The sequence below is a fragment of the Trypanosoma grayi genome (genome assembly GCF_000691245.1).
Source record: "Trypanosoma grayi strain ANR4 Tgr_87_V1, whole genome shotgun sequence".
NCBI lineage: Eukaryota > Euglenozoa > Kinetoplastea > Trypanosomatida > Trypanosomatidae > Trypanosoma > Trypanosoma grayi.
In genome coordinates this window covers 9,662-35,185 of record NW_008825706.1, presented here as the reverse complement: position 1 = coordinate 35,185, position 25,524 = coordinate 9,662, and the positions used below count along the sequence as shown (strand labels likewise).

Genomic DNA, 25,524 nt, shown 5'->3' with positions numbered 1-25,524 from the left:
TTTTTTCGTCTCTGTTTTGAATTCTGTTGTTTTTGCGCTCACTGTGAATTAAAAAGGGAATAGAATTAGGCCGCCCATAATTTCGGCTCACCATCGAAGCCATAAGTTCTGCTTTTAGCATGCAAACGCCCTTCAGGCCCACACTAGACGCTGAAAGGAGTGGGCATGTTGAGTATGGCCATTCCAACATAAAAACAAATGATGCGAGGTCATGCGGCCGGCGGCCTTGTGGATATTCTCCCGACCAAGAACGACGCATCTCACAACGAGAGAAGCAAGTTTCGTACGGTTACGCTACCGAGGGGTACCGCAACATGATAAAATTGGTACAACACGACCCTCTGTTGAAAGGTGGAGGAATCCTACCGCTTTCACCGCCTGATCTAAATAAAGGCAGCAAGCGTTCCTGGGATGTGTCATTGCGCAAGTGGCGCCGAGCACTGCACATGTTTGACTGTGTGTATATTGATGGTGAAGATGAAGGCATTAAAACACTTGATGGTGTGGTGGAGAAGCAGCGACTTCAGTGGGTGAGTCCAACTTTTTTAAACGAGTCAAAGGAGAAACGACTGCAGCTGTCCGGAGAGAAAATACGAAATGCGCGCAACTCGTCCTACGTTCCTACGAAGCTTCCTGTAGAGGAAAGTTTGAAAATCATCTTGCGAAGTGAGGACTGTTACGAGCCGGTAAGCAACGTTGTGCCGCCGTCGGCGTCTTCACTCATTAAAGGAAATGATGTTTCCCCGCTGGACGCAGGTATCAAGATATATGTTGCACCGTCCGCACACAATCAGCTGGTCTCTACGCCTGACAAACCTGAAGGGCCTTCACATAGTGAAACACCCCAGAGGCTCGATTATAGTATTTCCACGCCTGCTCAAGTGGGTAAGTCGCCCAGTGCTGCTCAAATTTTGTCAATGCCTTGCAGTGGTTTTCAGGCCCATCCCGGTGAAAGCATACCAAGGTGTGCTGTTTCACCCTTTTTGCAGCATGATCCCAAAAGTGGTACTCCCTTTACATGCTCCCACCGGCCACTTCACTCGACTACTGGCATGAATTTGCAGCCGATTTCGCAAGAATGGGATTGCATTTTTGCACCCCCATCGTGCGTTGGCCTACCTACGCATGTGTCCCCCGCATCATCTGGTTTGGCGAAGATGTGCACGCCTGCTACCGCCCCTCGCCGGGTTACTCTTCTTCAGGGCAGTGGAAAGGAAAAGAAACTTGGGGGTGGAGAAAGCTTGCAGCGAAGCCTTTTTCCCAACGCTACAACGCCTTGTTTCCACCGTGGTTCCGGAATGAAAATGGACAACCCAGGAACGTCGTCAGAAAGACGTGGTGTGAGCCACGCATCAGTCATAGAACACGGGAAAATTGAGCATCCGGTCGTAGATTCCGTTTCGCAGCAGCTATTTGCAGAAAAATAAACGCTTGCTCTATTATTCATAGACTGTTTTATTTTATTTTATTTTTTTTCTTCTCTTTAGAGGGATGCGAAGTAATATATATATATATATATATTTTTGGTTGTTTATCTTCACACTAGAACTTATATTTGGTATTATTTTTGTCTTGAGGTCTGACTTGCGCGTTGTGGAAGCTGAAAACTTTAATTGGATCCTTGCGATTTTTTTTTCTTTGTTGTCTTCTTCCTTGCGCCTTGTTTTTTTTTATTTATTTATGTAAATACATAGTAGTATAATTAGTCAAGGGTCATGTCTAGTGTACTTGAGGGACTTCATTCAGCTGTGGTAAATGGTGATATTGCGTTACTGGAAAAACTTTTAACTCCACAAAATGTCAATTATGTGGACACAGATAGGCGCATGACTTTGCTGATGTGGGCAGTATGTCTTCAGAAACATAACATTGCCGAGTTGCTGCTCAACCGTGGTGCCTCTTTGTATCCACGTGATATGTTTTATTTCAATGTGCTTCATTACGCTGCATGGTGTGCTGATGCCAAAATGATGGAAATACTGCTTTTTCATTCAGTTGGTTATGTTGGTGTGCGTGCAGAGACGGGAAAGTTAGCCCCTTCGCGTACAGCCGGGCCTAGCTTCAGACCTGGGGTTAAAGCTCTGGTAGACTTGCCTCATTCCTACTCTGGTCGCACGCCTTTGATGTTCGCTGCCATGCGGGGGGATACTAGCATGGCTGATTTTCTATTTTCGAAGGCTGGCGCCGATATTCGCCTGAAAGACTCTGATGGAAATACTGCAATGGACCTTGCTGCATATTTTGGGCATAAGGCAGTTATTACACTTTTTTTGTCAAAGGCCGATGATGAGACTGATCAGTTGCTTGAGGTTACGCGACGGGGAGCTGAGGACAATTGTGAGAAGGCGCAGACAGTGCGGCAGCTCGAAATACGAAAGGACTTGAATATTCTTCTCTGTCGTGATTGGCTTCCCCAGTCTCTAGTGGCGCTTTCTTGAATGTTTGGTGTATAGGTGTCCGCAATGTATTTTGAATGTGTTGTCGTACCCAAATGGATCTTTTTTTTTTTTCTCTCCTAAATTAATTGAGACGTTTTGCGAGTTTCTCTTTTAAACCTTCTTATCTTCTTCTTGATGTGCCTTTTTTTTGTGGTGTGGCAGCTTCGTCAGATATTTACTTTAGTATTTATGGGCCGCTTCGAATGAATCCAAGTGAGGACATTTCGGGTGGTGCTATACGTGAGAATGATGTCGTCGTAGGCACAAAACTAGACTTCAGTGCCGATATTTCGTATCTCTTCGTGGGGAAAGTAACGCCATTGAAGTTGGACGCTGTTCCTCCTCAGTGGGTCAAGAGGGATTCTCCCGTTGCATTCCACGAGGAAGGTGCTGTAAAACTCGAGACGTGTCCATCGGTTGAGGCCACGGGCTTTTGTTCCACTGCGGGGCGGGTCGGAGAGGACGGTGACGCCCCGTTTCCCAAACGAGAGAATGAAGATGCCTTGGTGCCGCTGCAAGTTGTTACTTCTATGAATTTCGTTGACACGCCAGACGATATAGCCATGTTTTCCCCTTCGAGGGTTGAACAGCTACAATCCATGCGTTCCTTGTTATTGAATCGTCTTTCGTCTTCGAGCTCGGCGCACGAGAAGGCTGAGGACAGTCTCGTCGACACACTTGTGCGCCTTTGCGAGGATAAAGTGTACATGTACGGCTTTTATGAGCGTGAGGGGACGTTAGGTATGAAAAGACCGATTCGTCGAAAACGTGGAAAGACAGACGAAGATGAACTCACCTCAAAGAAACGAAATGCCTTGGCGACGTCTGGTGAAGTTCAAAATGCCGAAGTTGTGTCTTTTTCATTTGTTCGATGGGTACACGTCGGTGGGCGGTCGAGCAGTGAGCCCCAGAAGCTGTCAGTTGATCCTGTAGACTCGTCCTCCATTCTGGGGCCTGATGAAAAGCATACCTTTTCGCGGTACGCACTGAGCAGCGGCAAACTCAGAAAGGAGTGCGCGGATCCATATCAGTTTCTCACAACACGAATAGCAGAGGTACGCCGCAAGCTGGAGGGGGGGATGGCTACCGGCATCAAGGGCGAGGATGTTAAAAAGGAGGATGTGTAGCTCTGTGCCGCTTGGGTGTGCTCATTCTATTTCCTGTTGCGCCTTTCAGGGACGTTGGCTGTCCTCCACTTTCGACTTGCGTGGGAGTCATTTTTTTTATTTAAGGGGGGGGGGCTTTGTTTTCTCTTTTCTTTCCTTTTTTTTCGATTAGCGGCGAAGGTTTAAATTTCTATCCAGCAGGTAAAAACAAAAACATGTCAACGTTATGGAAAACATTTTAACTCTTCTTCGTCTCATGCATCGTAGTGCCTCGGTGGAGTGCCGCAGAAAGGCCCTTGAAGTTCTGAATACAGTGTTTGCTAATATTGTCAACTACCCTTCGGAGGAAAAGTACAAACGAATTAATATGACGTCAGTGTCGTGGACACGCTACATTGCTCCAGCGTTTCAGTTGTTTTGCTTCGTCAACTGGATGGTATCAATAGGATTTAAGCAGGACGCTGAGCACTCTTTGCTATGCTTTAAGGGTGGTGGGGGGGCTGAGCTTAATAAAGCACGACAGGGGATTCGTGACCTCCTTCGCGCGTACACGGCTTCCGTTCCAGAAAAACCAAGTGCAAGCCGAGGGGCAATGGGGAAGTTGCTTCCACTTTTACGCTGTGTAGCCGGCCTCACAGTTGGGGTTGGTCTGGAGAATAAAGAAGGCTCAAAAAATGCAGTTGCTGCAGGAATCCTCATTCCTGATGACACTTGGGAAGGTGTAAAAGATAACTTGCGTCTAACCGTGTTGGAGCGGGTGTGTGCGAGGCAGAGCCAGAGTAGACAGAGAGTCAGTACAGTCTCACATTCTTCTCTGTCGCCAAATGCCGTGGAGGCATGGGGGTCGGTGCTCNGCATGATTCGCGAACTGACCCTTTCTCAAATTGAGGAAGACTTTGCCGTGGTGGATGCAGAGCGGTTTGCCTTACATGAAACCAGCGCGAATTGTTCCTTGGGTGAGAATGGCTCCTCAGATGGCACGGCACGAAGACGAGTTGCGGCGAGGCACAAGACCAGTTTGTTTCGCCAGGATGGAAACCGAGCGAGTGTTCACACGGAGGTGCAGCTCGTCGCCACTCGCCTTATTGCAGATATTGCGTCGTGTATGGAACAAATAGCGATGCTCGATGGTGCGCAGGGGATGGTTCGAAAGGATCGACTGGAAGCCCGACGTCTTATGGCAAAATTCAACGAGGATGGCGACATTGAGTATTTGCATGTTTTGAAGGAAGAATGGTCGGAGCGGCTAGAGGCCACGAAGGAGAAGCATGGCAGGCCATTCGTCTACCTGTAGCTGTCCCTTGTTGCCACGTGTCGTGTGTGAAGAGGATTGCAGAGCTCGTTCGAGCACTTGCCCCTCCTTTTTTTTCTGGTTCTAAACAAATATGACGCCGTGTCAGTTTACCTTTCCTTCTTCGTCGTCTTTTTTCAGCGCCTCGGAAGGGTTGTGAAGAGCCACAACCAACAGACGGTTTGAACCCACTACGTCAGGCACAAGTTTTCCCTTGCTGTCCTCTAACAGTGGAGAAAGAATTAAATTATTTTTGTTGTTTTGCGTGAGAGCGAAAGAGACACAGAGAGAGAGAAGAAGGAAAGAGAGTGCGTGGTTGCGTGAAGCATAAGAAATGCCGCGGGAGATCATCACGCTGCAGGCAGGCCAATGCGGCAATCAGGTCGGCTCCGAGTTCTGGCGGTTGCTCTGCGCCGAGCACGGCATCCGTCACGACGGCATCGTGGAGCCGTTTGCGAGTGGCGGTGATGACCGAAAGGACGTATTCTTCTACCAGGCGGACGACGATCACTACATCCCCCGCGCGCTGCTCATCGACTTGGAGCCGCGTGTGATTAACGCCATCCAGCGTGGGAGCATGCAGCGCCTCTTCAACCCGGAGAATGTGTACGTCCACGCGGAGGGGGGCGGTGCGGGGAACAACTGGGCGCACGGGTATGAGCTTGGCGACACCGTGCAGGAGACACTCTTTGACATGATTGAGCGTGAGGCGGAAAATAGCGATAGCCTTGAGGGGTTTGTGCTGACGCACAGCATCGCCGGTGGCACAGGCAGCGGTACGGGGAGTTATCTCCTCGAGCACCTCAACGATCGGTTCCCCAAAAAACTGATTCAGACCTATAGCGTTTTCCCAAATCAATCTCGTGGGGGTGACAGCGATGTCATTGTGCAGCCATACAACAGCCTTCTAGCTATCAAGCGTCTAACGCTGCATGCCGACTGCGTCGTTGTGCTGGACAACACTGCCCTGAACCGCATCGCGACAGACAACTTGCACATCTCCTCCCCCACTGTGGAGCAAATGAATGGGTTAGTGAGCACCGTCATGGCGGCCTCAACAGCGACGCTGCGCTATCCTGGATACATGAACAATGACCTCATGAGTATGCTGGCGTCACTGATTCCCACACCGCGTTGCCATTTTATTTGTACCGGCTACACGCCCACGACACTAGATACATCTAACATTCAGTCATCTGTACAGAAAACATCTGTGCATGATGTGATGCGGCGGCTTTTGATGCCAAAGAACATGATGGTGTCGACGTCCATGAAGAGCGGGTGCTACATCTCTTTGTTGAACCTCATTCAGGGCGATGTCGACCCGGCGCAGGTGCACCGCTCACTGGAGCGCATTCGTGAGCGCTCGCCCAACTTTATTCCATGGGGTCCCGCGTCGATACAGGTGATCCTGTCCAAGAAATCACCCTACGTGGACACGCGACACCGTGTGAGTGGGCTCGTGATGGCGAACCACACAAGTATCAACTCCCTCTTCCAGCGAACGCTTAAGCAGTTTGATTTGCTGTTTAACCGCGGCGTCTTCCTGGAGCAGTACAAGCGATATGGTCCAATGAAGGAGAACCTCGAGGAGTTTAAGCATTCTAGGGAGGTTGTAGAGAGCTTGGTGAGCGAGTACAAGGCCTGTGAGAGCTCCGACTACATCCGCAACTTTTAAAGGAATATGTGGAGCTCTGTGCCGAAAAGGATGGCTTGGGTGCACAGGGGCGTAGAGGTGATGCTTTGTTGTTGTTGGTTTTATTATTTTTATTATTATCATCATCATCATCATCATCATCATTTCCGCTGCAAAGCTGGCTCTATAGAAAAAAAGGAATACAACTGAAATGATGACTCTGTTGGAGGTCTTCTTTCTCTTTGTTGTTGTTGTTGTTGCTGCCTTCTTTGTTTGCGCTGCAGCATGCACACGTCCCGCAAAGAAGCAGGAAAAAAGCACAGAAGCACAAGCACACGTACACACACAGAGGCACCAGCGCTGTGCTGTCCTTTAATGCGAGCCACACGGTGGACGGTCGTGCATGACTCTGAGGTCTTGCCGCTGCATACGGTGTGGTGTGTTGGGTGTTTTTATCTCGTCACTTCTTTTCGTTCCGTTTTCTCCCTTTTCTTTATCCTTCTTGTGCCCAGCAGAAGGCTCGGAGGAACCAGCAAATCCCCATCCGCACCAGCTACCCTTCTTTGCTTCGCTGGCCACCCAATTGTAGTTTTTTTTTTTGCCTTGTATTTATCTCTTGTATGCCGCGATGCTTCAGCAGGAGCTGGCGGATTCCATTGGGCAGTTAGAGCTGGACCTGCGGGCCGCAGACAAGGACCGGTCTGGTCTCGTGACATCCTCCGCCTTTGCGAGAATACTGCGGCGCAGCGGCGGCTCAGCAGAGCAGGCGGAGGCGCTCATCGAGCAGTTCGGCGTCAGTGGCCGAGCGGTGGTGCGCTACGTTGACCTGTTGGACAGTATGAGGCGCCTCGCTGACGGCACCATGGCGTCGCCCTTAGCGCGAAGTGACAGCAGTGCAGGGCCTCGCTCCGTTTCGCCCCTCTCCGACGAGAATGAAGATGAGGCCGCGGAGGAAGTGGCGCAGCCTCAAAGGCGTGAGGCCTGGCAGCCGCCTCTCAGAAACACCGTATCCTTGCGGAGAGACAATTCGGCAAGTGACCGCTCGTGCCGTAGTGCGGCCGCCCATAACAGAGGTGGTGGTGGTGGGCGTGATACATTTTACTCCACAGGAACTGTGCTTAGCTTACGCCAGCAATCCACCGTTGACACATCGCAGAGTAATGGTGCAAGCCATCGCTTTGCCCTGCCTCGAGGCGGGAAGTCCACTGTGGCTGAGAGTAGGCAGCAACATAGAGCCCCGCGAGAGTCTGGTACTGAGATGAGAGCCACAAGCTTTGTGGAGCGTGCTGCGGAGCGCGCCGCCTCCCCGGTGCAGCGCAACTCTTCAGTGGAGAGAATGGTGCAGCAGGCGAAGCTGCGCGCCTTTTCGGGGAGCCCTACTCCGGACAGGTCAGAAACATTGAGGGAGGAGGCCATACTGCGGGAAGAATCTTCGAAACGAAGGGAGAAAGAATTCTTCCGCCTACCACATAGACAGGAAAGTGACGCCAACAGTAGGGGCTCAAGGCGCACCAGGGGTGGGGAGACCTCAATTGCATCAACGAACACGACGACACGCGTAGGGGCGAGAGATCATGGTGATGCATCTTTCGCTCGAGGTGCTTATCCTGCGGACGCAACACTGCAGCACAACACATCGAGAGGGAGTCACGGCGCCTCCAGTACCGCGGGGATATCGGGTCGGGGCGAACTATTTTCCCTTCGTGAAGTCTTCCGCGTGATCGATCACGATCAAGACGGTATTGTTACGCTGCGAGAGGTGTGGAATGCCTTCCAGCGTCGCGGCATCGATGTATCTCTGATCGAGATGGAGGCACTCGCAGATTCTCTAGATTTGGACGTATCCGACGTGAGAGACCCCGTCACTGGGGGTGTTGACGATAGTGGATGTGGCACTGACCGCATACTCGGCTCTGTGGATTTCTGCATGCTGGTGTCGCGTATGCGTTCGAGTTTGATTGAGCGCATCCGACGCACGTCGCTTTGGTTCTCGGAAAGTGCGTCGTCTCCGTCGCCGCCGCCACCGCCGCTGCTGCTAGTGCCGAGCCCTGTGGACTGTCGGCTCGACGCGACGGCGGTGAGGCGTCAGCATGGCGGCGGGAACAGCCAAGGTGCGGCGCTGCAGGACCCCATACTGCGCAGCCCTGTGCAGCAGCAGCAGCAGCACCAGCAGTCGGTAGCGCACCTGAATGTGAATAGCTTCAGCCCCCCGCCAAGTGTGCACACTAGCGTGGCTGTGAGCCACTTGGCGGAGTTGGGGCTCACTGAGACGCCACAAGGGCGCACCACGGCGGGAGCAGCAGCAGCAGCAGCAGCAACGGTGAACACACAATTTGGGTCTGCATCGACTGTGTCTGTCTCCCCCTCACCGGAGATGAGCAGACCAAAGTCACTCCACACAACGCCGACAGGCAAAACCCTGTTGCCACCACCGTCTCGTTTCGGCGAGGCCGCGAATGGGACAGAATCAGTTTCATCGAAAATCGCTGAGCAGGATGTACCGATAGGTTTTAGATCACAAAGCCCTCATCCTTACGATGTGCCGACAGCACGCGGGCTTCAGCAGGACATCGAATTGAGTGTCCCACCACCATACACATCTGGCAGAGTTAATTGTAGTACCATGCAGCCAATGAGTAGCTCCAGGATGGCAGCAGCGATTCCTGTAACCGAATCGAGTGAGCTGAGTAGTGCGACAGGTCGGGCGTCGAACAACTACGACTCCCTCCGGAGGGAGATGCTTGCACGACAGAAACAGCGTGTGGAGGAAGAAGAATTCCTCCGGCGCCTGGAGAAAGAGTTTCAGGAGAAGTACTCCAGTCTCATGGATGAAACGAGCGGTGAGCGAGGCGAGCGACAGAGTACTTTTCCCACCGACGTGCATCACAGTAATCGCGGCGAGAGGTCACTACCACCGCCGCCGAGTACGATGCGGCAGCGCGCTGGGAGGCTGCAAACTACGCCCCATCAGAGTACCAGTGTGTATGATCACGAAGCGATGACTGCTCCCCCCTCTCCATGCGCTGACGCCCCGCCGACTGGTGGCGGTGGCGGAAGCAATAGCAGCAGCAGCGGCGGTGGTGGTGATGCAGTGGCGCGGCTTCTGCGGCCCACCGCCTCATCACGTGCACACGAGCGTGGGAAGAAGCTCACGTATCACCCGCCTAGGCGTGCAGCCGCTTCCCCAGCATCATCGTCAACGGGTAGAGTCAGCGCAATTATTCGTAAGCACAGCCCCGTGGCCAACGCCGAGACCGCTTCCAATGACTCCACGCTAAACAGAAGGGGCAGTATTGGAAGCGCTGGGCACAAACGAGAGGTTCGGCACAGCAGCATCCGTAGTTTGCGGCCGCTGTCGCCTCCCACCCACGACGCAGCGACACTGGCGCAGCACTACCGCACCAGCAATGCGGAGAGCAGAACTGCCTCGGCGCATTTGCGAGGAACAGAAGCGGCGGGGCCGAGTGTTGTGCGTGTTTCACTCGTTCCTGGCGGAGCAGCTGCTGGTGGGCGCGCGGTATGCTCAGCCTCTGAAGAGGCGTCGGATGCTGCTGCTGCTGATGGTGTTGACAGTGGTCTGAGTGCAGGCGCCTCTGCGCACCAGCAAAGACTGCCTCCGCCAGGGATGCCGCCACGTCCGCCGCCTCTTTCGAGTGTGAATGAGAGGCGTGATGGCGGTAGCTCGGTGCCCACGCCAATCTCACGTCAGATATCAGCGAAGCTCTATGGTAAGTGCTCGCAGCTGCTGTCACTCTGCAGCAACTACGACCGTGCACATGACGGGTTTGTTTCACCCAAAGATCTTGGTCGTGCTCTCTATGCAGTTGCGCCGGACTTGACGGAGAGCGAAATCGGCGAGTTGGTACGGGCTGGGCTGGCAATGGGCGACAACCGCAGCTGCTGCCATTATGTTTCACTCGTGGGGGATCTCGTGGTGCAGGAGAGCTACGTGCACCTCCACGAGGAAACGCCCGATGACAATGACGATAACAACAACGATGTCAACGACGTGTACAGTGCGGGGAATGTCTCGCCGGAGTCTCCGCGGCCTACCATTGCGCCGGTGCCGGTGCCGATGTCGTCCTCAAGGAGTGCTGCCGTGCCTGTGGAGCAGTCGACCCTGGAGGATCGTGTGCGGAAGGGGCGTTTGAAGATGAACCGACTCCTGCGGGAGGAGCTTCTGAATGGTTGTAATGGCGACTACCATCACCTGCGCAATGCCTTCTTCGCCCACGACGACATCCGCACCGGTTACGTGGAGGAGAGGGTACTGCGGGAGTGCCTGGCGAAACTGTTCCGCGGTGCACAGCGCCCCATACCCACCTGGGTGGTGGACAGGTGTGTGCGCCTCTGCCGTTCCCCCTTTGAGCGGGAGATGATTGCTGCTGCTGCTGCTGCAGACGGTGGTGGTGCGGTGGCGCCGCCAGCGGAGTCCCACGAGGAGGAGGCGGCGCGGCGGCGTGTGCACGGAATACCCCAAGTCCTTCACGGCGTTCTGTGCGACTACCGTTACCTGTTGGAAGAACTACGGTTATAGAGAGAGAGAAAGATGAAGACAATGTGTATCTGTGTAGTGGATCTGTGTACATTTGCCGCAGCTGCCGGCGCAAGCGAGAGACTGTCCTTGGGCGGGCAACTAACGCTTCTCTTGCCACCACTACCACTCTCATGGCAGCTGCGGCTTCAGCCTGTTTGCATATATATATATATATATATTTATATGCTTCGCTCTCTCTGTGTGTACCTGCGTATTGTTGTGTCATGTCTGCAGGCATATGTGCCAAATTGTCACCCGACTTGTGGTCAACTTCTCTCATTTCGGTTCTTTTTGCTCACTCTGTTTTCTTCCTTGATTGCCTCTGTGTTTGTTTGTTTGTTTACTTTGCTTTGTGTCTTCTCGTGCGATTCCATATGTCCAGAAGATTTTTGAGCGGAGGGGCACCCACTAGAAATACACAACTCCCACTCATCTTTTTTTTGTTTATTAAATTCGTGTAGGATCGGTCGTGTTGCGGATTGTGCGATAGGTGTGTGTCATTCATTGTTTTCGACGTCAGCAACAACAACAACAACAACAGGCAATGGAGAGCCACCGCGGTGTGCGCACCGACACGCGCCACTCGTATGTCTTCGCCCGCGTGAAGGATTTCTTCTCCTGCGGCGACCCCGAGGTGTCCGACCGCCTGACGCAGCAGCTGGACCAGAACTTCACTGACGGCTCACGCAACTTCATGATGGTGCACGAGATGCTGGAGGGCACCGGCGCCACAACGCTGCTCTTCACGTACCAGCCGGACCCCGACTTGGCGGAGGGCTCAGATGACGTGCTACGCGTAATGAACATGCTGAAGGATAAGATTCCGTGTCTGACGAAGCGCTGCGTCTACCTCATCCGCGCCGACGATGGCAGGTCGATCAGCTCACGCGATGCGTCGCAGGCCGTGCAGGATCTCGTCATGGGCTCGTTCGACGCTAACATACTGCAGAGCTATGAGCATCTCCTGATGGAGGTGTACACCCCGATCTTCAATAGACTCGGCAAGTGGGGCAAGAACACGCTGGCGGAGCGCAACCAGTTTATCGTGCACCTCCTCCGATACGCCGATCGCGTTTCGGAGCTGCAGCAGCTGCAAGGCGAGAGTTGCGAGCTGGAGCCGGTTGACGCCGAGACTTGGCGGCTGCTGCAGAGCGGCGGAGTGAACAAGCGAGGCGGCATCAATGACCCAGTTGTCGTGCACAGCCTTACGACGACTGTGGAGGGGTGGATCCGCGTCGTGCACGACGTGGTGCAGCAGTCGCCCAACTACGACAACGAGCTGAGCGATGAGAAGGCGGGGCCAAAGACGGAGATTCATCTTTGGAAGAACCGCCTCGCGAAGCTGCACCTCGTGGAGGAACAGCTGGAGGGCGTGGAGGCGCCGCGGGCGGTGCAGTACCTGCGCGAGGTGAAGAGCCCGCTGCTGCCCCGCTGGTGCGAGTTGGACGCGGCTCTCACCGACGCGCTCGCGGAGGCGCGCGAAAACGTGAAGTACCTGCGCTCCCTCGACAAGTACTTTGATGTATTATACTCCTCTGACATTGCACAAATTATTAGCATCCTTCCTGCGCTCATCGCGAACATCCGCATGATGTACACGATTGCACGCTACTACTCTGGGCGGGAGCGCATGACGGCGCTCTTCTTCAAGGTGACCAACGCGATTGTGCTGTCGTGCAAGGCAGCCATCAATCCCTCCGGGGTGCGCGGCCGCATTTGGGAGAATGGGCAGAATCCCGACACCCTTAAGGAGCTTCTGCGGCAGCTGCAACTGAGCGCGGACTGCAACAAGGCCTACACCGAAGAGTACAAGAAGGCGCAGGAGATGCTCGCTCACAAGGACGGCAAGCAGTTTGACTTTGATGAGTTGAAGTTCATGGGTCACTTCAACCTCTTCACGAAGCGCGTGGACAAACTCATCAGCGTGTTCAGCACGGTGGAGCAGTTCATGGAGCTCAAGGCGTACCACATTGATCAGATGGAGGGCCTTATTCCACGCTTTGAGGAGTACTTGGGCCACCTGCGCGGCAAGACCACCGACATTCTCGACATCCACGACAACAACAAGTTCGATGTGGAGTTCAAAATATTCGAAACTCGCATCGCCGAGTTGGAGACATCGATGCAGGTGGCGATCAACTCCTCCTTCGAGAACATCACTTCCACCGACAATGCGCTGCAGCTGCTCGCCAAGTACCAACGCATCCTCAAGAACGAGGCCTTCGCGGCGGACCTGGAGTCCAAGTACCTCGTTATCTTCCACAGCTACGGCATGGAGCTCGAGAACGACCAGAAGACGTATGAGCGCTACAAGACCGACCCGCCGGTCGCGCGCAACATGACGCCGGTCGCGGGTGCTATCAACTGGGCGAGGCAGCTGCTGCGCCACATCAAGTCGCCCATGGATAGATTCAAAACGAACCGCACCATCATGGCGAATACAAAGGACAGCAAAAAGGTGATTCGTACCTACAACAAGGTGTCGGTCGCGCTGATTGAGTTCGAGGCGATTTGGGTGGACGCGTGGAAGCGATCGATTGAGTCAAGCAAAGCAGGCCTCAATGCAACGCTGCTTGTGCGGCACGAGGGGCGGCTGCTCGTGAACTTTGATGTGGAGATCATCCAGTTGATTAAGGAGACGCGGGCGCTTATGCTGTTGGGTGACATTGACGTGCCCATGTCTGCCAAGATGGTGCTGATGCAGGAACAGCGGCTTAAGACGTTTTACAACGAGCTTTCGCACCTCGTGAAGGAGTACGAGCGGGTGGTTGGCCGCCCGGGCGGTTCACGCAGCAAAATTGTCGGCATCACGCGCGCCCTTTTGCAGCCAAACCTCGATGCCGTTGATGCCGTTTTTCTCCCCGGCGAGACGACACTTACATGGACGTCGATGAACGTCGACGCATACCTCGAGCGGGTGCACAAGGCCATTCAGGAGCTCGACACCACCGTGGCGAAGGTGAACGACATCATCCATCACCGTATTCAGGTTAACCTGAAGCTCGTTTCCTCCACACTCCTCGTGAACATCTTTGAGGACCACTTCTCACTCGATCAGTTCGTGCAGGTGCAGGAGAAACACATCCGGCAGCAGTGTGAGGTGATGGACGTGAAAAACCGCGAGGTGGAGAACGCTGTGGAGGACGTGGTGGCATGCATTCTCAGCAGCCAGGGTCTCACGTACGACGCCGCCACACTCGACGATGCCGCACGGGAGCGCATCGCCACGCTGAAAGGGCACTTCAACCGCCTCATGTTCAAAGCTATCCTCACCAGCACGACGCGGTCGCTGAATCTGCTCAAGAAGCGCGTTGGCACACGCAACCGCGTGTCGTTTCTCTTCGTGGAGAAGCCGTTCTTCGACGTAGACGTGCAGCTCATCAACGTGGAGCCGTATGTTTTCCTGAGCCCCTCGCTGGATGAAGTGCAGAAGGCGATCAACCAGTGCGCGACGGCGGTGCTGTCCTGCAGCAAGTACATGACGCTATGGAGCGGCCTTGGCGACGATGCGCTTTCCTTTTTTGAGGAGATTGCGAAGAACAAGGAGGTGGTGAAGGTTGTGCTGCTTCTTACCGGTGGCATCCACGGCCTCAAGAATCAGGTGATGGAGTACCTCAGTCACTTCCGCAAGTACGAGCACCTGTGGAAGTCTGACAAGAACGTGTCATATGAGTCATTCCTCAGCACGGGGCCAACGCTGGACGACTACGAGCATCAGCTGCGCGAGTACGTCGCGCTGCAGGAGGAGGTGGAGGGGCTCACGCCGGTGTTTAATATTGGCAGCCTCGCGCTACAGAACAAACCGCTCAAGACGGACCTCCTGCGCAAGGTGGCGGAGTGGAAGGAACTCTTCGCAAACAAGCTGCACGCCAAGGCACAACTTGACCTCGACACACTCACGCACAAGATGGATGAGGAGGCGCACCAGCTGTCGATGCCGATCCCAGACCAGGAGAAGCTGGAGGATCTGCGTGTGCTGATGGGTACCCTGCAGGAGATCCGTGAGCGTGAGTCAGTCGTGGAATTCCAGTTCTACCCCGTCCAGCAGGCCTACGCACTGCTGCAAAGGTTCAATGTGCAGATATTTAAGGAAGAAATTGACCGCGTGGAAGACATACGCTTCAAGTGGCGCAAGCTCCACGCACTGGCGGAACGCCGCTCTGATGAGATCAATCACATGCAGCACACCTTCAAGAAGGGTCTTACGCAAGAGGTACAGAAGTTTGGTGCTGAGGTGATTGCGTTCCGCAACGACTACGACGTGCACGGACCGATGGTGGATGGGCTGAAACCACAGGAGGCAATGGAGCGACTCAAGCGGTACCAGCGGCAGTTCGACGACAAGTACCGCAAGTGGATAACGCTCATGGCTGGCGAGGAGCTGTTTGGGCTGCCGCAGCACAAGTACCCGGAGCTGGTAAAGACGAAGAAGGAGCTTGAGCTGTTAGATAAGCTCTACACGCTCTACATTAATGTGTTGCAGAAGGTAGATGGATACAATGATATTTTGTGGTGTGAGCTAGACTTCGATGCCATTGCGGAGGAGGTGAGTGTGTTTGTGAGCCAGTGTAAGCGGCTGCCCAAATCTCTGCGTGACTGGGACGCGTACGTGGAGCTGAAGAAGATACTCGACGACTTTATGGAGCTGCAGCCGGTGATTCAGGAACTGAAGAACCCGGCAGTGGTGGAGCGGCACTGGCAGGAAATCATGCGCGTGACGGGGCACACGTGGCGCACTGATGCGGACCTCTTTAAGCTGCAGAACCTCGTGGACGCGGACCTACTGCGTGTAGTAGACGAGGTCATTGATATTGCGAGCTCCTCCGTGCGAGAGGCGGAGGTAGAGACGAAGTTCCGCGCCCAAGAGGCGCTGTGGAAAGATCAGGAGCTCAAATTCTCCGAGTTCAAGCATCGCGGCCCTATTATCCTTAAGGGTGATGACACCTCCACAAAGCGTGAGGCACTAGACGAGTCATCGCTTGCCATCAACTCCATGTTGTCATCGCGTTACTGCGCCTTTATGCGGGACACAATTCAGAGCTTCCTGCAGAAGCTGGTGCGCGTCAGCGAGGTGATCACGCTGTGGGTGGAGGTGCAGTTCACGTGGCAGTATCTTGAGGCGGTGTTTGCGGGTGGTGATATCATGAAGCAGTTGCCGCAGGAGGCGAAGCGCTTCGCCATGATCGACAAGGCGTGGCAGAAGATTATGAACAAGGCGAATGAGTCCCCCAATGTTCTGGAGTTTTGCTACGAGAATGAGCTGCTGCAAAACCTGCCAAATCTGAAGGAGCAGCTCGACGAGTGCCAGCGCAAGCTTTCGCTCTACCTTGAGCAGAAGCGAAACCTGTTCCCGCGCTTCTACTTTGTGTCCGACACGGTGCTGCTGGAGATCCTGTCGCAGGCGAGTGACCCGCAGTCGATTCAGCCGCACTTGGCCTCCATCTTTGACGGCCTCTCATCGGTGCGCTTCGAGCGCGTGAAGCCGAAGGAGGCGGGGGCGCAGCCGTACTTCCAAATTGTGGAAATGATTTCCGGCGAAGGCGAGTCACTTATGATGCGCGAGCCGACGCACTGCGTTGGCAACGTCGAGGACTGGCTCAACCGCCTCTGCGCAGGCATGACCGACACGGTGCGTGAGGTGGTCAAGGGAAGTGTGACGGAGCTCAGCACGCTGCTCGGCAACACCAACTACCTCGGCACTATCATCGAGCGCTACCCCGCCCAGGTGTCGCTGCTGATGCTGCAGTTCTTCTGGACTGCGGATGTGACGGAGTGCATCACGAAGGGCATTATGCGAGCACGTGGCAGGGAGTCGGCCACCTCACGCGCTAAGTGTGACTCTATGAAGAACTATCTTGTCAACATGACCACTTCGCCGGACCTCGAGCGGCGGCCGAAGCGCATGCGCACCAACGTTGAGACTCTTATCACAATTCAGGTGCATCAACAGGAGGTGTTCATGGATCTGCAAAAGGCCTCCATAAAGGACATCACCCACTTTGACTGGCTCAAACAGGCACGCTTCTACTACAAGCCAGAGCGTGATCTCACCATCATCTCTATCGCTGACTCCGATACGGAGTACTGCAACGAGTACCTTGGTGTTAAGGAACGTCTCGTCATTACGCCGCTGACGGATCGCTGCTACATCACCTTGTCACAGGCGCTGGCGATGTACATGGGTGGTGCACCTGCCGGCCCTGCTGGTACAGGCAAGACTGAGACGACGAAGGATCTCGCGCGTACGTACGGTAAGTTCTGCGTCGTGTTCAACTGCTCCGATCAGCTGGATCGCCATGCAATGGGGAAGATCATTCGTGGTCTCTCGCAGGCTAACGCGTGGGGCTGCTTCGACGAGTTCAACCGTATCGACCTCCCTGTACTTTCCGTGGTGGCGCAACAGGTGAGCTGCGTGCTTCAGGCGCTGAAGCAGCACAAGGAGAAGTTCATCTTCATCGACGGACAGGTGACGGACCTCATGCCGGGTGTTGGCTTCTTTATCACAATGAACCCTGGTTACGCCGGGCGTCAGGAACTGCCGGAGAACCTTAAGATTCTCTTCCGTGGTGTGACCATGATGATTCCCGACAGGCAAACCATCATGAAGGTGAAGCTCGCGTCGCAGGGCTACAGCCTCGATGACCTGCTCAGCAAAAAGTTCTTTACTCTGTACAAGTTATGTGAGGAGCAGCTGTCGAAACAGCGTCACTATGACTTTGGTCTCCGTAACATTCTCTCCGTGCTGCGTACCGCCGGTGCGGTGCTGCGCCGCAACCCTGGTAAGGATGAGGAGGATCTGTTCATGCGGACACTGCGTGATATGAACTTGTCTAAGCTGGTATTCGAGGACATTGACCTCTTTGATTCGCTGCTGCGCGATATGTTCCCTGGGCGGCAGTTCGTGAAGGGTTCCCACCCCGAGATTGAGGGCGAGCTCGCCAAGGTTGTCCAGGAGAAGGGTCTGCAGTTCTGGACACCGTGGGTGAGCAAGGTGCTGCAGTTGTACGAGACGAAGCTGGTGCGCCACGGTATCATGGTCGTCGGACCCGCCATGTGTGGTAAGACACGGTGCTACGAAGTTATGACAGAGACGCTGAGCCGCACCACAGTGCCGCACCAGCAGTTGCGCATGAATCCCAAGGCCATTACAGCACCACAGATGTTTGGTCGCATTGACGTCTCAGGTGACTGGCACGATGGTGTGTTCTCGTCACTCTGGCGTACAGCCGTACGAAATGCGAAGAAACGCAACATCTGGATTATCTGCGATGGACCCGTCGACGCAATTTGGATTGAGAACCTGAATACCGTGCTCGATGACAACAAGCTGCTGACGCTGGCGAACGGTGACCGTATTCAAATGACGGACACCATGAAGTGCTGCTTTGAGGTGGAGAATTTGGCGAATGCCTCGCCTGCTACTGTGTCGCGTGCCGGTATCATTTTCATCTCCGACGTCATTCTTGGTTGGAGGCCGGTGCTGGAGTCGCGGCTGCGCGCCACGACGAGTGCGGATGGCACGATTCTTCCCTCCGACGTCCTCAAGACCTGCAACCCATTGCTTGTGGAGAAACTGCTAGGTCTCTTCCTCCCGCGTGAGGGCGAGGCGGGAGAAGCGTGCCTGACGATGCGGGTCGCGGAGTTCTACGAGAAGGACTGCTCCATTATCATGAAGACGTCGGTGGCGCACCTCGTCATCAACGCGTTCCACCTGGCGGTGGCTCTAGGTGAAGAGGTGGGTGACGGCGTCGCGGTGAGCGATGCACTGGCGCTTCAGATCTACTGGTTCAGTCTCTCGTGGGCCTTTGGCGGTATGCTGGAGACGAAGGACCGCACAAAGTTTGACGCGTTCGTGCGCCAGTACTACGACGGCCTGCCGCCCACCTCTGACGGGCTCGTGTTTGACTTTTCGCTCAACTGCAAGACGGGCCAGTGGGAGCACTGGTCGTTGTTCCTCGAGAAGTGGAAGTACCCAGGCGATGACAAGCTGGACTTCGCGACGCTCTTCATCCCCACGGCTGACTCCGTGCGGTTGCACTTCTTGGCGAACTGCAACTTCATCCAGAAGCGGCCAACCCTGCTGATTGGTGTGAGCGGTACAGCCAAGACGGTTACAATGGAGAAGCTGTTACTGAAAATCAAGGCAGAGTCGGAGACATCCAACTTCCGCAAGCTGAATTTCTCATCCATGACGACGCCTCAGAACTTCTACAACGCCCTTGATGACATGACAGAAAAACGCATGGGTTCTACCTTTGGCCCCAAGAACTGCGACCAACTGACGGTGTTCATTGATGACATCAACATGCCAGAGATCAACGAGTGGGGCGACCAGATCACCAACGAGATTGTGCGGCAGGTGGTGGAGTCGAACATGGTGTACGACCTCGGCCTTGCTGGACGGCGCAAGGAGCTGCGCGGGCTTGTCTACATGGCCGCCATGTCTCACCCGTCCGGTGGTAAGAACGACATCCCTAATCGCCTCAAACGACACTTCTCCGTGTTCAATGTGCCGCTGCCGGAGGAGAGCTCTGTGCAGCAGATCTTTGGCGTCATCTTTGAGGGACGCTTCTGCAACGACAACTACTCGCGTGGAGTGCAAGACATTGCAAAGTTGTTGACGCAGATGTCCATCGATTTCTGGCGCGCCATTGCCAAGCGGATGTTGCCGACGCCCGATAAGTTCCACTACTTCTTCAACCTGCGCGACCTCTCACGCATCACGCAAGGTGTCATGATGGCCGGCATGTTCTACGACCCTGATCGGCCGGAGAAACGCTCGACCAGCAAGCCGTGGGAGACCGTCACGGACGCCACAACACTCGTGCGGGTGTGGAAACACGAGTGCTCTCGCGTCTTCAGCGACAAACTCAACAGTGTGACTGACAAGCGCTGGTTCGACGAGCACCTGCAGGAGTGCGTCACGCAGCACCTCACGCCGACGCCGTACCGTGAGGTGATTGACCAGGTGCAGGACCCCATCTACATGGCGAACTACCTGCGCGATCCCATCTACGACCCGGAGACGGGCGAGATCGCGGAGCCGGCCCCACGCATCTACGAGCCGGCGGCGTCGGTGGACGTGCTGCAGGACCGTCTGCTGCGTGCCATGAAGGCGCACGACGAGCAGAGCCGCGCCAAGCGTCTGAAGCTTGTGCTGTTTGAGGCCGCCGTGAAGAACGTTTCCCGTATTTCGCGTGTGCTGTCGATGCCGCGCGGTAACCTGCTTCTGGTGGGCGTTGGTGGCAGCGGCAAGCAGTCGCTCACGCGCCTCGCTGCGTATGTGAACAGCCAGGAGTACGCCACGCTGGTGCTGTCCAAGGGCTTTGGTGTGAATCAGCTCTTCGATGCGATTCGCGAGCAGTACATTGTATCCGCCACACGCCGCCCCGTCACGATGCTCTTCACCGACAACGACATCAAGCAAGAAATCTTCCTAGAGTACATCAATTCCTTCTTGTCGAATGGTGAAATTGCTGGCCTCTTTGCCTCGGATCAGCGCGACTCCGCCATCAACGACATTCGCCCTGTCATGAAGAAGGACCCGTTTGTGAAGTTCGATGACATGAACGAGTCGCTGTGGAAGTATTTCATCAACCGTGTGCGTGAGCGGCTGCACTTCGTACTGTGCTTCTCGCCCGTCGGCGATAAGTTCCGCACACGCGCGCGCAAGTTCCCGGCGCTCGTCTCCTCCTGTATGATCAACTGGTTCTTCCCGTGGCCCAAGCAGGCGCTGCTCGATGTTTCTTCGCGTACCCTTAAATCCTTTGAGATGGCGACGGAGGAGAAGAACAAGAAGGCGCTGGTGGAGCTCATGGCGGAGATTCACTCACTGATGCTGGAGAAGTCGGAGGAATACCTCACACGCTACCGCCGCTCTGTCTACAGCACACCCAAGTCATACCTCGGCTTCATTGAATCCTACACGAATGTGTACAAGAAGAAGTTTGACGAGCTCAACGAGGACGCGAGCAAGATCAACAAGGGTCTGCAGAAGCTGCACCAAGCGGGCGAGGATGTACGGGTGATGCGAACGCAGCTGCAAGAGAAGGAAGTGCTGTTGCAGAACAAGCGCAAGGAGACGGACGCGCTGGTGAAGGAGATTGAGATTCGCACCGCGGAAGCGGAGAAGAAGCGGGTAGAGGTGGAGGTGGTGAAGGAGAGTGTCGCGCGTGATGCCGCAATTGTGGCGGAGGGTGAGGCCGAGGCGAAGAAGGACCTTGAGGCGGCCGAACCGGCGCTGCTGGAGGCCATTGAGTCCCTCAATTCCATTACCGCGAACGACTTCACGACGCTGAAGAAGCTGGCGAACCCACCCGCACTCATTAAGCGTATTTTCGACGCCGTCTCGGTGCTGCTGCACCGCCCTCTGCAGCCGCCTGGCGCAGAGGAGGTGAAGGGGAGTTTGTGGATCACCGACTCTTGGGAGTTCAGCGGCCGCCAGCTTGCCTCCGACTCGGGCACCCTCGACACGCTGCGCTCCTTCGGCGAGAACCAGAAGGACTACATTAACGAAGAGACATGCGAGTTGCTGCTGCCGTATCTCTGGATGGAGGACTTCACACTGGAGCGGGCGCGCAAGGCGTCTGGTAACATTGCCGGTCTCTGCACGTGGGTGCGGAGCATGTACAAGTACATCAACATCGCGAAGATCGTGGCGCCGAAGCGAGAGAAGCTGCGCATTGCGACCATCAAGCTGCGCGTGGCGAACAAGAAGAAGGAGGAGCAAGAGGAGGAGCTCGCGCGGGTCTCGGCGGAGGTCGACCGCTACAACCAGCAGTTTGCGGAGGAGAACGCAAAGAAGCAGGCGCTTGAAGATGACGCAGCGCGCACCAAGCAGCGCATGGACAGCGCCAACGGCCTCATCGACGCCCTCTCCGGCGAGCGTGAGCGGTGGACGCAGCAGAGCAACGACTTCAAGTCGCTCATTGAGCGCCTCATTGGCGACGTGGCGCTGAGCTGCGCCTTCATCTCGTACTGCGGCCCATTCAACTCGGAGTTCCGCCACCAGCTGCTGTACAAGAACTTCTACACCAAGTGCAAGGAGCTGAAGATACCGGTGACGTCCGACATCAACGTCGTGAAGTTCCTCGTCGACGAGACGACCATTGCGGACTGGCAGCTCGAGGGACTGCCGGCTGATGACCACTCCGTGCAGAACGCCATTATGATCACAACGAGTGCGAAGTTCCCGCTCATGATCGACCCGCAGGGGCAGGCGCTGAACTGGATCCGCAAGCGCACCGAGCGCATGCAGAGCAAGCTGTGCCAAATGAACGACCGCACGTTCCTCATGAACCTGCAGGAGCAGCTTGACACGGGCCGCCCGCTCCTTGTGGAGAATGTGCCAGAGGACATTGACCCGATGATTGACCCGGTGCTGGAAAAGCAGGTGGCGCGCAGCGGTAAGACGCAATTCATCCGCATTAACGGTGAGGAGATGAGCTACAACGACAAGTTCACCTTCTTCCTCACCACAAAATTACCAAACCCGAGCTTCACACCGGAGATGTTCGCCAAGGCACTCGTGATTGATTTCACCGTGACGATGGAGGGCCTGGAGCAGCAGCTGTTGTCGCACGTTATTGGCCGCGAGAAGGCAGAGCTCAACGAGGAGAGTGCCAAGCTCTCAGAGGACATCAACAGCAACGAAAAGCGTCGCAAGAACCTTGAGGACAGGCTGCTGAAGCAGCTGAGCGAATCGCAGGGCAACCTCATCGACGATGTGGCACTCATTCAAACCCTCCAGGAGACAAAAGACGCATCGGCGGAGATTGCAGAGAAGCTCGCAACAGCGCTCGAGACAAAGAAGCGTATCGCCGGCGCGTGCGAAGAGTACCGCCCCGTCGCGACACGTGGCGCGGTGCTGTACTTCCTCGTGGTGGAGATGTCGCTGGTGAGTCACATGTACCAGACCTCGCTGATGCAGTTCGACGGCATCTTTGACAGCTCGATCCAGCGCTCCGAGCACCACCCCGTCACGACGCGGCGCATCCAGTGCATCATCGAGTACCTCAGCATGGCCGTCTTCAAGTACATCATCCGCATGCTCTTCTCGAAACACAAGCTGCTCTTCGTGTTGCTGATGGCATGCAAGATACAGATGAAGGCGGGGCAGTTGGATTCCACGGCCTTTGACGTCTTCCTGAAGGGCGGTGGCGCGATGCAGGTGGACCGCTCGAAGCCCTTCGCGTGGATGAAGGATAAGATGTGGGCGAGCATTCTCGCCCTCTCGGAGCAGGTGCCACGCTCTTTCAAGCAGGTACCCGACCTCATCATGCGCAACGAGCAGGTGTGGCGGCAGTACATCGACTCCGACTCTATTGAGAGCATCCCTGTGCCTGACATTAACGAGAAGCTCGACACCTTTGATCGACTCCTCATTGTGCGTGCGCTGCGCGAGGACCGTGCCATGCTTGCCGCCAACATCTACGTGGCACGCACACTCGGCAAGGAATTCGCGGAGCCGCAGCAGCTGGAACTGCAAGACGTGGTGGAAGAGACAAACGGAATTACACCCATTGTGTTCTTGTTGTCGCAGGGCTCTGACCCAACGACTCTTATTGAGGCGGCGGCAAAGTCGCTCAAGAAAAAGATATTCCCCATTTCCATGGGTCAGGGACAGGAAGAGGCTGCAATGAACATTGTGTGCAGCGCGTGGAATAATGGTGACTGGGCTTTGCTGCAGAACTGCCACCTTGGCCTGCCGTTTCTGCTACAGCTGGAGGAGAAGCTTCGGCAGCAGCTGTTGCCGGGTGAAAAGAAGCCGGAGATCCACGAGGAGGCGCGGCTGTGGGTGACGTCGGAGCCGCACACCTCATTCCCGATTGGGCTGCTGCAGATGTCGATCAAGCTGACCAACGAGCCCCCGCAGGGCATCAAGGCAGGCCTCGTCCGCACATACTCGTGGATGTCACAGGACTACCTGGAGATGTTCCGTCGCCCCGAGTGGCGGCCGATGCTTTTCACGCAGTGCTTCCTCCATTCCGTTGTGGTAGAGCGGCGTAAGTTTGGACCTATTGGCTTCAGTGTGCCGTACGAATTTAACCAAGGTGACTGGACCGCCTCGGTGCAGTTCCTCATCAACCACATGACCACCATTGGCGAGGCGCTCAAGAACCCAGTGAATCGTGATACAGTGTGCTACATGGTGTCTGACATTCAGTACGGTGGCCGTATCACGGACAACAATGACCGCGCACTTTTCAAGGCTATTACGGAGTTCCTCTACGATTTGCGCATCACCAACCCTGATAAGGTTCGTGACATGAAGCCGAATGCCGATGGCAAGGCCAACACGAACAGCAATAGCAATAATGGCACTGTGGGGTGTGGTAGCGGTGGAGATGCAATGGAGTTTGCCCCTGGCTATGCCATCCCATCGTTTGACGACATCAACAAGCACCGCGAGTTTATTCGTGAGACGTATCCTGATGTGGACACGACAGAGGTCTTCCAGATGCACTCCAACGCCGATATCACGTACCGCACGCGGCAGGCGCAGGAGGCCCTCACAACAATTCTCGATATTCAGCCCCGCGACGCGGTGGTGCAGGGCGGCGTAACGCGCGAGGAGAAGGTGCTCGGGATGGCGGACGGCTTCCTGCGGCAGCTGCCAGAGCACTGGACGGTTGACCGCAAGCAGTACCTCAGTGACCGGCAGCCGCTTTCCATTTTCGCTGGGCAGGAGATTGACCGCCTGAGCGTCACCATCCGTGTGATTCGACAGACGTGCACGAACCTGAAGTTGGCGGTGGCTGGCACCATCATCCTCACACCGGCACTGCAGGACGCGCTGGACTATTTGTACGCCGCACGTGTGCCACCGTCGTGGGTGGCGGTGGGCTGGCCGTCGCCGAACATCTCGCTGTGGTTCGCGGAGGTGCTGCGCCGCTACGAGCAGCTCGACAGCTGGGCGCGCAACGGCCGCCCGCCGGTGTACTGGTTGCCCGGCTTCTTCAACCCGCAGGGCTTCCTCACGTCGGTGCGGCAGGAGATCACACGTAGCCACGCCAACGAACCAATCCCGTGGGCGCTGGACAAGGTGGAAACCCGCACGGAGGTGCGCTCCGCCGAGTACCGCCCCAACCAGGAGCCGAAGGCAGAGGACCTCAAGACCGAGCGCGGCGAGGTCGTCATCTACGGCCTCTTCCTCGAGAGCGCCATGTGGGACAAGGCGAACAAGCGGCTCAAGGACCCCCCGCCCGGTGACCTTTTCCGCGAGTTGCCGATGCTGCTCATCTCTGCATACAACAAGGACGCCCCACCGACCTACCACAACGCGCCCGTGAAGCCAGGGCAGTTGAAGGAGAAGCAGAAGAAGCAGGAGTACTACCGCTGCCCTGTGTACAAGTACCCGACGCGGTCAGATCTGCATTGGATCTTTGACGTCAACCTCCCTGTCGCAGAGGATGACGCGTATTGGCGCATGCGTGGTGTCTCCCTGCTCGGCTCTACGGATTAGAAGACACACCCGCCGCACACATGCACGCAGGGGCGCATCAAAAAAAAAAAAA

The 25,524-nt window shown here is 55.5% G+C and overlaps 7 protein-coding genes across 7 annotated transcripts; all 7 read left to right on the top strand.

The window, feature by feature from the left end:
• Positions 1-119: 119 nt before the first annotated feature.
• DQ04_00871120 (hypothetical protein) lies at positions 120-1,427 on the top strand (the record flags this gene model as incomplete). The annotated part of the gene is made up of 1 exon (XM_009309849.1): positions 120-1,427. One exon carries the CDS (start codon positions 120-122, stop codon positions 1,425-1,427), a length of 1,308 nt encoding a protein of 435 aa, XP_009308124.1.
• Positions 1,428-1,715: 288 nt separating this feature from the next.
• Positions 1,716-2,438, top strand: DQ04_00871110 (putative ankyrin repeat protein; the record flags this gene model as incomplete). Its single annotated transcript, XM_009309848.1, has 1 exon — positions 1,716-2,438. The coding sequence occupies one exon, from the start codon at positions 1,716-1,718 to the stop codon at positions 2,436-2,438; it is 723 nt and encodes a 240-aa protein (XP_009308123.1).
• Positions 2,439-2,641: 203 nt separating this feature from the next.
• Positions 2,642-3,565, top strand: DQ04_00871100 (hypothetical protein; the record flags this gene model as incomplete). Its single annotated transcript, XM_009309847.1, has 1 exon — positions 2,642-3,565. The coding sequence occupies one exon, from the start codon at positions 2,642-2,644 to the stop codon at positions 3,563-3,565; it is 924 nt and encodes a 307-aa protein (XP_009308122.1).
• A 205-nt stretch (positions 3,566-3,770) lies between these two features.
• On the top strand, positions 3,771-4,838 carry DQ04_00871090 (hypothetical protein; the record flags this gene model as incomplete). Its single annotated transcript, XM_009309846.1, has 1 exon — positions 3,771-4,838. The coding sequence occupies one exon, from the start codon at positions 3,771-3,773 to the stop codon at positions 4,836-4,838; it is 1,068 nt and encodes a 355-aa protein (XP_009308121.1).
• Positions 4,839-5,169: 331 nt separating this feature from the next.
• Positions 5,170-6,513, top strand: DQ04_00871080 (gamma-tubulin; the record flags this gene model as incomplete). The annotated part of the gene is made up of 1 exon (XM_009309845.1): positions 5,170-6,513. The coding sequence occupies one exon, from the start codon at positions 5,170-5,172 to the stop codon at positions 6,511-6,513; it is 1,344 nt and encodes a 447-aa protein (XP_009308120.1).
• Positions 6,514-7,099: 586 nt separating this feature from the next.
• Positions 7,100-11,008, top strand: DQ04_00871070 (calmodulin; the record flags this gene model as incomplete). The annotated part of the gene is made up of 1 exon (XM_009309844.1): positions 7,100-11,008. One exon carries the CDS (start codon positions 7,100-7,102, stop codon positions 11,006-11,008), a length of 3,909 nt encoding a protein of 1,302 aa, XP_009308119.1.
• A 544-nt stretch (positions 11,009-11,552) lies between these two features.
• On the top strand, positions 11,553-25,472 carry DQ04_00871060 (putative dynein heavy chain; the record flags this gene model as incomplete). The annotated part of the gene is made up of 1 exon (XM_009309843.1): positions 11,553-25,472. One exon carries the CDS (start codon positions 11,553-11,555, stop codon positions 25,470-25,472), a length of 13,920 nt encoding a protein of 4,639 aa, XP_009308118.1.
• Between the last annotated feature and the right edge of the window lie 52 nt (positions 25,473-25,524).